The sequence below is a fragment of the Salvelinus alpinus genome, chromosome 10 (assembly GCF_045679555.1).
Source record: "Salvelinus alpinus chromosome 10, SLU_Salpinus.1, whole genome shotgun sequence".
Taxonomy (NCBI): Eukaryota; Metazoa; Chordata; class Actinopteri; order Salmoniformes; family Salmonidae; genus Salvelinus; species Salvelinus alpinus.
The window spans coordinates 16,433,177-16,446,963 of NC_092095.1; the positions used below are offsets into that span (position 1 = coordinate 16,433,177).

The following is a 13,787-nucleotide window of genomic DNA, read 5'->3' on the forward strand; positions in this document are numbered from 1 at the left end:
CAATGACGGCCTACCAAAAGGCAAAAGGCCTCCTGCAGGGACGGGTGCTGAGATTTAAAATAAATTAAATAAAAATATAGGACAAAACACAAATCAAGACCAGAGACAACACTACCTAAAGAGAGACCTAAGACGACAACATAGCATGGCAGCAACACATGACAACACAGCATGGTAGCAACACATGACCACAACATGGCAGCAGCACAACATGGTAGCAGCACAAAAGTGTACAAACATTGTTGGGCACAGACAACAGCACAAAGGGCAAGAAGTCAGAAACAGCAATACATTATGCAAAGCAGCCACAACTGTCAGTAAGAGTGTCCATGATAAGGTCTTTGAATGAAGAGATTGAGATAAAACTGTCCAGTTTGAGTGTTTGTTGCAGCTCGTTCCAGTCGCTAGCTGTAGCGAATTGATAAGACGAGCAACCCAGGGATGTGTGTGCTTTGGGGATCTTTAACAGAATGTGACTGGGTGTTTGGTATGTGGAGGATGAGGGCTGCAGTAGATATCTCAGATAGGGGGGAGTGAGGCCTAAGAGGGTTTTATAAATGAGCAACAACCAGTGGGTCTTGTGACGGGTATACAGAGATGACCAGTTTACAGAAGAGTATCGAGTGCAGTGATGTGTCCTATAAGGAGCATCTAGCCTTTGGCTCGGTGCGGATGTTGCCTGTCATCCATGGCTTCTGGTTGGGATATGTACGTACGGTCACTGTGGGGATGACAATCAGACACTTGTTGGGCCAGCCAGGCCTAGAGTCTCTCTCTCGCTCTCACTCCCCCCCCTCTCTCACTGTTTCTCACTCCCCCCTCTCCTTTCCTTTGTGAAAGATCCTGTCATCCCCTACAGATTCCAGACATTCTGAGATCTGTCTGAAGCACCAGAGTGTCCTCAACACCCCCCAGCCAAATAGACACTGAGAATGTTGTTGCAATTAGCGTCCCACAACGTACTGCACTCATTGATTGGGAGGGAGCATACTGGAAAGATGGGGCCATATGAAATCTCAGGCTGTCTGTTCTCAAACACAAGAGAGGACAATATAAGCCATGGACACACACACACACACACACACACACACAAGAAAGGGTTCCAAACATGTTGGCAGTGAATGGACACTCTCTCACACACACCCTCCCTTGGCAGTCACAGGACTGAGTGTGTGTGCTTTGTGTGGCCACAGATCTGACCGTGTGACTCACATTCATTACTGTGGCATCACCTCTGGTTTGGTAAGTAGAGAAGGGGCCTTAAAGGCGTCCTCATGCTTCCCAGCTGAAACAGTTGGTAGCAGTTTGCATGTTAGGGCAACATTTAGTGTTGTTGTTCGTTTTGGACTTCGGCAAGGCTTTTTTTCGGCTGTTCGGGCACACAAGATTTTTTTTATTCTCAAGGCCGAAGCCGGCAGCCAAAATCTACTCCCCCTTGTCGGCGATTGGTCAACAGTAGGAGTTCTTCAGTGAAATGCCTGTTGTCATTCAACGAGAAATGACTGATCCTCATGCACATTTGCACATTTGATACTGCACCAAACATCATAGTTAGATGTAAAATTGCGCCACTAAGATCTCTACAAAAACGTCAAAATTAATGACAGAGTTCTTGAGTTATCTTAGATGAATTCAGACTATTTTGAGGAAGGACAAATGGTACTATTGCCGCTTTTTCAGGTTTAACGCTTATTTCCTGTAATTCTACACATTTTGTCTTGGGGTGCAAAGAAAATGAAGCGGTTTTAAAGGAAATCTTCTTGCAATTCTATACATTTTACTATGTCTAATGTGTATTCACTTTTTTTTACCCCCTTTTTCTACCGATTGTTGTGATATCCAATTGGTAGTTAGTCTTGTCCCATCGCGGCAACTCCCTAACGGACTCTGGAGTGGCGAAGGTCGAGAGCCATGCATCCTCCGAAACACGACCCTGCCAAGCCGCACTGCTTCTTGACACACTGCTCGCTTAACACGGAAGATCTGAACATGAACATTTCTGACAAGTTTTATAAATAGCTCTCTAAGGTCTGCAATGACTGACCTGACAAGAGGAACTGATGATGCAATACCCAATTTAGAAATGACACCTTGTGCATTCTACTATTACAACTTTCAAGACTAAGTTTAAAGCCAGATTTGAGTTCCTTGAAAAACAATAGATATACAGTGTGTTTGAAAAGTATTCAGATTCCTTCACTTTTTCCACATGTTACGATACAGCCTCCCTCATCAATCTACACACAATACCCCATAAGGATAAAGCAAAAACAGGTCTTGTATTAACAATAAAAAACGGAAATATTACATTTACATAAGTATTCAGACACTTTTGATTATTTGATTCTTATCACATTCTACATCTAGGCCTGCGTCTCCATTGTTTGGGAATCTGTTTCTGAAACCAGAGCGGTATCCAACCAAGCAAGCTAGATCTAGTCAGGGTTTACTAACACGGAACCCAAACCGGCTGCGCGCGTGCGCACATTTATTTTGTACCCCTACACCAAACGCGATCACGACACGCAGGTTAAAATATCAAAACAAACGCTGAACCAATGACATTAATTTTGGGACAGGTCGAAAAGCATTAAACATGTATGGCAATTTAGCTAGTTTGCTTGCACTTGCTAGCTAATTTGTCTTATTTAGCTAGCTTGCTGTTGCTAGCTAATTTGTCCTGTGATATAAACATTGAGTTGTTATTTTACCTGAAATGCACAAGGTCCTCTACTCCGACAATTAATCCACACATAAAACGGCCAACCGAATCGTTTCTAGTCATCTCTCCTCTTTCCAGGCTGTTTCATCTTTGAACTTATATGGTGATTGGCATCTACACTTTCATAGTATTACCACGACAACCCGGCAAAAACTTTTGTCTTTCAATCACCCACGTGGGTATAACCAATGAGGAGATGGCACGTGGGTACCTGCTTCTATAAACAAATGAGGAGATGGGAGAGGCAGGAACTGCAGCACGATCTGCGTCAGAAATAGAACTGACTTCTATTTTAGCCCTTGGCAACGCAGACACTCGTTGGCGCAATAATTGAATAACATGGATTTCAAAATGTATTTTGCGACGCTCGCACACGCGACGTATCCGGTCTGGTCAGCATGTAAGGCTAACCGTGAACTCTTCATTCAGACAATGCTGAAACATCAATCCATGGGCGAGTCAGTGACACATTTTCATTTGTGACAAACTTTTCTTTCATTATGATATCGTGCAAATTCAGTAGGCTATGGTGTGAAAGTGCCATCTTTATTTTATACCTTATCGTTAATGCTGTCATTGGTGTGCAATATTTATTTTTATTAAGTCATACAAAAGGGTTACATTACGTGAAGTTTAAAACGATTCTGTCATTAGTGGAGTTAGCTGTGAGTTAGCAGGTTAGTTCTGAAGGATTTGTTGCCGTAGAAATGTACCTGGCTTAAAGGTGAGCTTCTTTTTATATGACCGGTTATCTCGAGTTGAACTCAGAGTTGACCAAAGTTACCTCGCTAACTCCTCAAACCTGCTTGGTAGGATACCCCTCAGGATGATGTATAACCCAGAAAACTAACCGGTTTGGGTGTTGTCTACCCCCATGTCCTCTCCTGTCCACATATAGTGTTATGTTGTCTGTTGTGATTTCTCCCAAGCTGTTTATATCCAGGGTGATGTGGTGAATTCTGTAATGATCACTATATGAATGGGCTGAATGATTTGATTGCTTTCTCTGTGCCTTTCCCCTGCCAGACCGAGCGGGCAGCATCAGCACGTTGGACTCTCTGGACTTCGCCCGTTACTCTGACGACGGGAACCGGGAGTCGGACGAGAGGGTGGCAGGTAAGACGAGCTGTACCTGTCCTGACCGGGCAGAGATCGAGAGACGGACATGAAGAAGGAGAGAAAAAGAGAAACAACAGACAGAAAAGAGCAGGGGAAGGGATAGAAATACAGACAGCAGAGTGTACTGGACCTTTCCTTGTCCTTTATGATGCCACGGTATAACTACAGCCCTTTATGATGTCACGGTATAACTACAGCCCTTTATGATGTCACGGTATAACTACAGCCCTTTATGATGTCACGGTATAACTACAGCCCTTTATGATGTCACGGTATAACTACAGCTCTTTGTTGTTAGTGTAAATTCAGCCTTTTATGATGTCACAGTAGCACTCCAGCCCTTTATGATGTCACAGTACACACCCAGCCCTTTATGTCACAGTAGAACTTCAGGCATTTATGACATCATAGTAGTACTCCAGCCGTGTATGATGTGGCATCATGAGGCCACACCAGCCCAGTAGAGCTCGCTGAGGATGACATCACTATGGTTCCATTCCAAATTTACCTACCCATTCAAATATCCCTGTTAGTAACCTACATAGCCTTCCATGGGCCTGTCTAGTGAGGCTACAGCGTTAGAGAGATTTACCTCCATGTTCTTCTTATTAAGCCATCCTGCTTTAAATGAAGCACTAAATGTAATTGAAACCGTGTTATTTTCTCTCACAGGAGCTGTCGATGTCACTGGATGTTGTAAAATTCACACCTTTTTTTCTCTGAGCTTTTCTCACGACCCCCACCAGCTAATCTTCGCTGAATACGTTAAAGATCAGAGAGGATGAACAGAATACGTTAAAGATCAGAGAGGATGAACAGAATACGTTAAAGATCAGAGAGGATGAACAGAATATGTTAAGGAGCAGAGAGGATGAACAGAATACGTTAGAGCAGAGAGGATGAACAGAATACGTTAGAGCAGAGAGGATGAACAGAATACGTTAAAGAGCAGAGAGGATGAACAGAATACGTTAAAGAGCAGAGAGGATGAAGAGAATACGTTAAAGAGCAGAGAGGATGAACAGAATACGTTAAAGAGCAGAGAGGATGAAGAGAATACGTTAAAGAGCAGAGGCTGAAGAGAATACGTTAAAGAGCAGAGAGGATGAAGAGAATACGTTAAAGAGCAGAGAGGATGAAGAGAATACGTTAAAGAGCAGAGAGGATGAACTGAATGTTAAAGAGCAGAGAGGATGAACTGAATATGTTAAAGAGCAGAGAGGATGAAGAGAATACGTTAAAGAGCAGAGAGGATGAAGAGAATACGTTAAAGAGCAGAGAGGATGAAGAGAATACGTTAAAGAGCAGAGAGGATGAACTGAATACGTTAAAGAGCAGAGAGGATGAACTGAATACGTTAAAGAGCAGAGAGGATGAACTGAATACGTTAAAGAGCAGAGAGGATGAACAGAATACGTTAAAGAGCAGAGAGGATGAAGAGAATACGTTAAAGAGCAGAGAGGATGATCAGAATACGTTAAAGAGCAGAGAGGAGGAACTGACTAGTAGAGGAGCAATGTGTCTGTCCACTACATAGACCTCTGTTACTGTGTAGACTGATATAGCCTAGCCTATTCTAGCGTTTGTTCTCCTCACCTCAGAACATATATGATGACTAGAGACCAGTACTGTGAATAAAATGCAAAGTACTATTGGGATTTTTTTTTCTTCAGAATTTGTTCTGTCTAATTGTTTTTATGTGGCTGATGACAGGACCATGAGCTCCACATCTGAACTCATCTCTTTATGTGACTTATAATTGGCCTGTTATCTTTCCTTTTCTGAATGCCAAATTGCCAAATGTCAATACCAACCCTTTAGCTTTGTAAGATGAGAGTTCTGGAGGATTGTCTAGTAACCATGCAGCAGAGCAAGCTGTGGTCCCTTCACAACCACAGACCCTCTACTCTTCCACCCCCTCCCTCCATCCCTCCCTCCCTGTGGTTCGGCATCCCCCCTAAACCACCTCCTCCATCCCTCGTCCCAACATGTCTCCCCCAGCTGTCTGACTCTGGGTGTTTTGGCTGTTATGATCCAACCCCATCCCAGTGGCTCCAATACTGGACAACACTCCTCTAGGCCAGCAGCTCTCTGCTTTCTTCTTTCTTAGCTCAGTTTTTATTTTTTACTTCTTCACTTTTGTTCTTCGTTTTGTTGCATCCTGTGCGCTCTTGATCAGCAGTGGGAAAATGTGTCTGGACCGCGTCCTGTTGAACTGGGACAGACTTGACGTAGTGAAGCAGCAGATCTTTGGTGCACAGCCATGCAACACGTCCTCTCTGGTCTCCATTGCTTCTCTTCCTCCCGTGTGGTTTTCTTCGTGTCTAAAGACAAACTTGAACTGGGAAATCACTTGAGGTTTTAGACCCCCCTCAATGTAGCATATGTAATTACAATTCATATACATGTATTTTTCTCCTGTAAGTATTGTTAATGCATTGGGTAATTAGCGGCTATAGTATCCACTCCCATGCATAGGCCTAATATTATATCCTATTAAAACACAAATTATTTGACCAACCACAATGCTAGAAGCGCCACTCCAAACTCACGTTTTTATCTATTGATTGTAAAATCCCTGGTCAGACAGCTATTAGCATATTATATAGTCTGCATCCCAGTAGAGAAGAGTAGTTTCCTCTCCCTGTCTCACGATAGGTGAAAGCAGATTCCCGGAAGGTGTCCTCCTCCATCTTGCTTTCACCTGTCCTGTGCATTCAGATCAGGGCAGATGAAGTAAAGGAGACGAGTAGAGGAAGCCACTCTAGACTATTGGGATGCAGCCTTAGACACTCATATAGATTGAAGGACTCTCCGTTAGTCAGCTATCCCAGGATCCTCTGCTGCATGCGTCCATTAGATTCATAGTTTGTCTCCCGTTTTTATTTTTATCAGTCTCTTTATTTATTTTTTGCCTCCGCTTCTTACAATACATGTTGTTCTTTTGGTCATTTTTTTGTTTGATTTGTCATGGCCATCTTTTTGTTTGTTTGTTTGTTTGTTTGTTTGGTCCTGCTCCTTGGTTGGATGCACTTCCTTCCTGTGTGTTGTGATGTCACTTCCTGTCCAGTGCTGGAGTTTGAGCTACGGAAAGCCAAGGAGACCATTCAGGCTCTACGCGCCAACTTGACTCAGGCAGCAGGTGGCGTACTTAACACTTCTACTCCTCCATGTCATCCCTCTCTCCATCTCTCCCTTTTTATGGAGCTTCTCTCTAGCTCCTCCCCTCTTTCACTGGGGTGGGAGGGTTCATCTGTTCTGTTGCTTTGTCTTTCTAGAGAGTGACACTCAGGAGAGAAACAAGAACTACAAATCAGATCCTGAGATTCAGGTGGGCCGGACTCTCCTACACGTTGCTAGTAACTGTATGAAGTGCAGTTGTGGAGTATCAATGCAGCGAATACACAATGTTTCTTCAAAATGACAGTTTCTTGAAAAACGTGACTTTTTGAGTTGATTGATGTTTCATCTGTCTCTATACTCTTAGGAACCTATCCGCCCACTGGAGAAGCGAGCCTTAAATTTTCTTGTGAATGAATATTTATTAAAGAATGAGTACAAACTGTCGGCCATCACATTCTCTGATGAAAATGATGACCAGGTAATGTTTGATTTGTCACTCAAGTATTTAATGTTCCATATAAGGCTGTATAGAGTATATAAACATATCATCCAGGACTTTGAGTTGTGGGACGACGTGGGCCTGAACATTCCGAAGCCTCCCGACCTATTACAGATCTACAGGAACTGTGGCTCCGCCCTTCCGTCGCCACGGGATACAGCGGATGTATCCGTGGGGGTGGAGTCAGGCGAGCTCACTGGGAACTACATTGTACAGAAACCTGATCTCTTGCAGCAGGTAGGAGAGTGAGATACAGAGCTCTGCAGTGACTTGAAAACTAAACAATCCACTCAGACTGATTTAGTCTACACACCTTCTCTCCATTCACAATGCTTACTCAAATCCTCTTCTCTGTCAGCAGCAGACTGAGATGGTTGAGGAGTTCGAGTATCAGATCAGTCTACTGAACGAGGAAAAACAGAGTCTGGCTGACCAGGTCAAGAAACTACAGAGGTGTGTGTTGAGAGAGGATGGGGTAATGGCTCTACACCTATGTGGTCACAGATAGATGCTAGATTTGAAAATATCACTGCCACAGCATGTGACCTTTATCCTTTGAACTGTCATTTCAGCAATCAGCTCTCTGTCCACCCAGGGCCTATTCAGTCTATTTATTTTATATGTTCTATTTAACTAGGCAAGTCAGTTAAGAACAAATTCTTATTTACAATGACAGCCTAGGAACAGTGGGTTAACTGCCTTGTTCAGGCAGAACAACAGATTTGTACCTTGTCAGCTCGGGGATTCGATCTAGCAACCTTTCGGTTACTAGTCCAACGCTCTAACCACTAGGCTACCTGCCGCTCCTATTCAGGAGGCTGCAATCCTTACAACTTTACAGCTATTCTGATTTATTTTCTCTCTCCTCCAGTGAGATCCAAAGCCTGAGAAGGACAGTGTCCCCCCCTCCTCCTGACCAGGGCTCACATCTCAACTCCCTCTCCTCCTCATCCACACCTCCCCCTCCCCGCCCCCCCCTGGACAACGGTCAGTACCTGGACATCAGGAGAGCCTCAGAACCTGACAAGCCCCACACTGAGAGCAACCCCCCCACTCAGACCGTCAGTTCCCCTACACACACCTCTACACAACCCCATGCCAAGCTAAAGTGCAGAGGGACGGTGGTGTTTGACCAGCCCAACAGGTTAGTCTGAAGATATAGTGTAGTTTCTCAGTGTGACCTGTAGATGGAGCCAGTGGCCTGTAATAAACAGTCAGATTCTATTTCTCTTGACTGGAGTGAGCTTGATTCTGGTTCACTGTCTCGTCTTTTCGCCTTGTGTTCATTGACAGGAAGTTGTCACCAGCGTTCCAGCAGGCCCTGTTGTCCTTTTGTAAGATGTCAGCTGACAGTCGTCTGGGGGCAGAGGTCAGAGGTCACCCCTAATCAGTCACATGACCATAGTGTCAGCTTTCTGTCTAAGAGTATAGTATACTACTATTGAAACCATTGAAATATGTAGTCCTCAGAGCAGTGAAATATCAAAATGTGTATTTTGCTCTTTAATATTAGCCTTCTCTCCCCCACTTAGGTGTCGAGGATAGCAGACAATGAGGAGAGTGTGATGCTGATGTTGGGTCGCTGTCTCCCTCACATCGTCCCCAATGTCCTCCTGGCCAAACGAGAGGTACCTCCCTCTCTCATCTCCCCCATCCTCCCATCAACACAGGCTTCTTTCTGTCTTTAGTTTGGAATTCAACGTCTGTCTCCACTGTTTTTCACACATTCTCATCTCTCCTTCCCCCTCTCTTCCACTTTTTTGTCCTCTTGCTTTCTCTTTTGTCTTTCTTTCACTCTCTCACCCATTGTCTCGCTCTGTGCATGCCTCTCTGCCTCTAGAGAATGGTTGCACACCTGTGCCAGGTGAGTTGGACACGCCCACATCTGCATGACCTCACCTGACCTCACATCCAGGTGTAACACAGGCCCACGCCACTGGCTACAAACACACATAAGTCTCATCTGATTGGCTAGTTATTAAAATTCGAGCAGGACAATGCCATGCTAGTATTTTGATAATGTATGAAAAAGCTTATGTTTTTTAATTTGTTTTATTTATTTATTTTTATTTAACCTTTTTAACTAGTTAAGTTAAGAACAAATTCTTATTTACAATGACGGCCTAGGAACAGTGGGTTAACTGCCTTGTTCAGGGGCAGAACGACAGATTTTTACCTTGTCAGCTCGGGGATTCGAACTTTCGGGTTACTAGTCCAATGCTCTAACCACTAGGCTACCTGCCGTTAGGGGTAATGGCTAGTTTCAGTAATTAAGATTGCTTGTGTATATATGAGGTAAAGGGATCAATCGAACTCGACCAAAACAATGAGAACGCCATTGTAATGCCCTTGGGGGATAGATCCAGAATCTCCCGCAGCAAAATTATCCTACATTTAGGCTACTGTTTGTATGTGTATTTCACACTATGTTGATGTAAAAAAGGGAGTATACTGTTATGGATGTCAGCTCCTTTACATGTTCATGACATCATCACCAATCAACTGCATTACACTTTAAAATAAGACTCCAACTTCCACCACCGAAAAAGCGGCAATAGTACTGTTTGTCCATCTTGATGTGCAGTAGCCAGTATACACTTCCTAAAAATAGTCAGAATTCATCTAAGATAACTCAAGAAATCTGTCATTCATTTTGATGTTTTTGCAGAGGAGATCTTAGTCGTGTAATTTTCCATCTAAGATGTTTGGTGCAGTATTTCTCAAAGAAAACATGTGCATGAAAATGAGTCGCTCCTTGTGGAATGACAACAAAAACTTTATTGAAGAATCCCTACTTTTGACCAATCACTGACGAATGGGCGTGGACATCGGCTCTGAACGTTAGCTTGCCTCCAGGAAGAAATGTGTGTGTGTGGCTGCACAGCCCAAAAAACACATGTCCAAAACGAACAAAAACCTCACAAAATGTCATCATAATATACAGTTTAAGTCAGAAGTTTACATACATTAGGTTGGGGTCATTAAAACTCGTTTTTCAACCACTCCACAAATTTCTTGTTAACAAACTATTGTTTTGGCAAGTTGGTTAGGACATCTACTTTTTGCATGACACACGTAATGTTTCCAACAATTGTTTACAGACAGATTATTTAACTTATAATTCACTCTATCAATTCCAGTGTGTCAGAAGTTTACATACACTAAGTTGACTGTGCCTTTAAACAGCTTGGAAAATTCCATAAAATTATGTCATGGCTTTAGAAGCTTCTGATAGGCTAATTGACATAATTTGAGTCATTTGAAGGTGCACCTGTGGATGTATTTCAAGGCCTTACCATCAAACTCAGTGCCTCTTTGCTTGACATCATGGGAAAATCAAAAGAAATCAGCCAAGACCTCCAAGTCTGGTTCATCCTTGGGAGCAATTTCCAAATGCCTGAAGGTACCGCGTTCATCTGTACAAACAATAGTATGCAAGTATAAACACCATGGGACCACGCAGCCTTCATACAGCCCAGGAAGGAGACACATTCTGTCTCCTAGAGATGAACGTACTTTGGTGCGAAAAGTGCAAATCAATCCCAGAACAACGGCAAAGTACCTTGTGAAGATGCTGGAGGAAACAGCTACAAAAGTATTTATATCCACAGTAAAACGAGTCCTATATCGACATAACCTGAAAGGCCGCTCAGCAAGGAAGAAGCCACTGCTCCAAAACCGCCATAAAAATGCCAGACTACGGTTTGCAACTGCACATGGGGACAAAGATCGTACTTTTTGGAGAAATGTCCTCTGGTCTGATGAAACAAAAATAGAACTGTTTGGCCATAATGACCATCGTTATGTTTGGAGGAAAAAGGGGGAGGCTTGCAAGCCGAAGAACACCATCGCAACCGTGAAGCATGGGGGTGGCATCATCATGTTGTGGGGATGCTTTGCTGCAGGAGGGACTGGTGCACTTCACAAATAGATGGCATCATGAGGCAGGAAAATGATGTAGATATATTGAAGCAACATCTCAAGACATCAGTCAGGAAGTTAAATGTTGGTCGCAAATGGGTCTTCCAAATGGACAATGGCCCCAAGCATACTTCCAAAGTTGTGGCAAAATGGCTTAAGGACAATGAAGTCAAGGTATTGGAGTGGCCATCACAAAGCCCTGACCTCAATCCCATAGAAAATGTGTGGGCAGAACTGAAAAAGCGTGTGCGAGCAAGGAGGCCTACAAACCAGACTGTTACACCAGCTCTGTCAGGAGGAATAGGCCAAAATTCACCCAACTTATTGTGGAAAGCTTGTGGAAAGCTACCTGAAACGTTTGACCCAAGTTAAACAATTTAAAGGCAATGCTACCAAATACTAATTGAGTGTATGTAAACTTCTGACCCACTGGGAATGTGATGAAAGAAATAAAAGCTGAAATAAACAATTCTCTCTACAATTATTCTGACATTTCACATTCTTGAAATAAAGTGGTGATCCTAACTGACCTAAGACAGGAGTTGTTACTTGGATAAAATGTCAGGAATTGTGAAAAACTGAGTTTAAATGTATTTGGCTAAGGTGTATGTATACTTCAACTGTACGCACAAACTCTACCAAACCGTTTCGACTGGGAGCATCTGGACGCCTTTAGTCTATTGCTTGTTGCAGTCAGCTATGGTTCGACTTCATCTATGAGATTGTGGTGTGTGACACAATGGTGTTTGTGTGTGACACAATGGTGTTTGTGTGTGACACAATGGTGTTTGTGTGTGACACTATGGTGTTGGTGTGTGAGATTGGGGTGTGTGCGAAGGAGTGGTTGGTCGAGTCAGGTGGGCTCACCACACAGTCCATGTGATTTGCATATCACAGTTATTGTTTTAATGATCTACTGACAGCTATGAAGAATCTGGCTTCCCACCAAAATCTAGGAAAAACAAGATGAAGAAAAGAGAGATTGTTCTGCCTCGGTGACAGGGGGTATGGACTTTGTTCTGTGTCCGTTAGACAGCCAGAATCAACACACACACACACACCTTTGTGCTCCTACTGTTTGTAGGCCTCCCACTGCCAGCTCAAAGACACACCTTTTTTTAGTTCTCTACTCTCCACACCATGGACACGTGACTAGAAACAAAAGACCTTTGACTGACTGAATTAGTGTAACAGTAAAACTGCCTGCCACCTGTCCTCTTTACAATCAATACTTATACATCGTAATGGACTTATGGCTGACAGACCAAGCCTACTCTAAGATACTGCCGAAAGATACTCCCCAATACCTGTATGGTCTTCTTGAGACCAGATACTGACCAATACCTGTATGGTCTTCATGGAACCAGGTACTGACCAATACCTGTATGGTCTTCATGGAACCAGGTACTGACCAATACCTGTATGGTCTTCATGGAACCAGGTACTGACCAATACCTGTATGGTCTTCATGGAACCAGGTACTGACCAATACCTGTATGGTCTTCATGGAACCAGGTACTGACCAATACCTGTATGGTCTTCATGGAACCAGGTACTGACCAATACCTGTATGGTCTTCATGGAACCAGGTACTGACCAATACCTGTATGGTCTTCATGGAACCAGGTACTGACCAATACCTGTATGGTCTTCATGGAACCAGGTACTGACCAATACCTGTATGGTCTTCATGGAACCAGGTACTGACCAATACCTGTATGGTCTTCATGGAACCAGGTACTGACCAATACCTGTATGGTCTTCTTGAGACCGAGGAACATGAATAGTCAACAGTACCACTTCCCATTTTTAAGTGCTTTGCTCAAGGGCACAATCAACAGATTTTTCACTTAGGTTGTTATTTCTCTGGTGAGATAGAAACTATATCCAGCACTGCATCATACAACTGGGCTGCATCTCAATCACATGTTAATGGTCACATACACATGGTTAGCAGATGGTAATGGTCACATTCACATGGTTAGCAGATGTTAATGGTCACATACACATGGTTAGCAGATGTTAATGGTCACATTCAGATGTTAATGGTCACATACAACATGGTTAGCAGATGTTAATGGTCACATACCACATGGTTAGCAGATGGTAATGGTCACATACACATGGTTAGCAGATGGTAATGGTCACATACACATGGTTAGCAGATGGTAATGGTCACATACACATGGTTAGCAGATGGTAATGGTCACATACACATGGTTAGCAGATGGTAATGGTCACATACACATGGTTAGCAGATGGTAATGGTCACATACACATGGTTAGCAGATGGTAATGGTCACATACACATGGTTAGCAGATGGTAATGGTCACATACACATGGTTAGCAGATGGTAATGGTCACATACACATGGTTAGCAGATGGTAATGGTCACATACACA

At 43.3% G+C, this 13,787-nt stretch overlaps 1 protein-coding gene across 9 annotated transcripts in view; it reads left to right on the top strand.

Moving 5' to 3' along the window:
- relch (RAB11 binding and LisH domain, coiled-coil and HEAT repeat containing) overlaps nt 1-13,787 on the top strand; it is an 83,934-nt gene that overhangs the window by 19,272 nt on the left and 50,875 nt on the right. For 4 of the 9 annotated variants that reach the window (XR_011666382.1, XM_071328084.1, XM_071328088.1 and 1 more), the window contains exons 2-11: nt 3,749-3,838; nt 6,912-6,983; nt 7,120-7,172; nt 7,329-7,442; nt 7,518-7,700; nt 7,822-7,916; nt 8,335-8,607; nt 8,757-8,832; nt 8,996-9,091; nt 9,304-9,327. Coding sequence is in view for 8 of the 9 variants with exons in the window: in XM_071328084.1 (XP_071184185.1) it covers nt 3,749-3,838; nt 6,912-6,983; nt 7,120-7,172; nt 7,329-7,442; nt 7,518-7,700; nt 7,822-7,916; nt 8,335-8,607; nt 8,757-8,832; nt 8,996-9,091; nt 9,304-9,327 (1,076 nt within the window). In the remaining variant the exon portion in view is untranslated. The remainder of the gene's footprint in view (nt 1-3,748; nt 3,839-6,911; nt 6,984-7,119; nt 7,173-7,328; nt 7,443-7,517; nt 7,701-7,821; nt 7,917-8,334; nt 8,608-8,756; nt 8,833-8,995; nt 9,092-9,303; nt 9,328-13,787) is intronic. The other 5 variants (XM_071328087.1, XM_071328090.1, XM_071328086.1 and 2 more) reach the window with 4 other exon arrangements.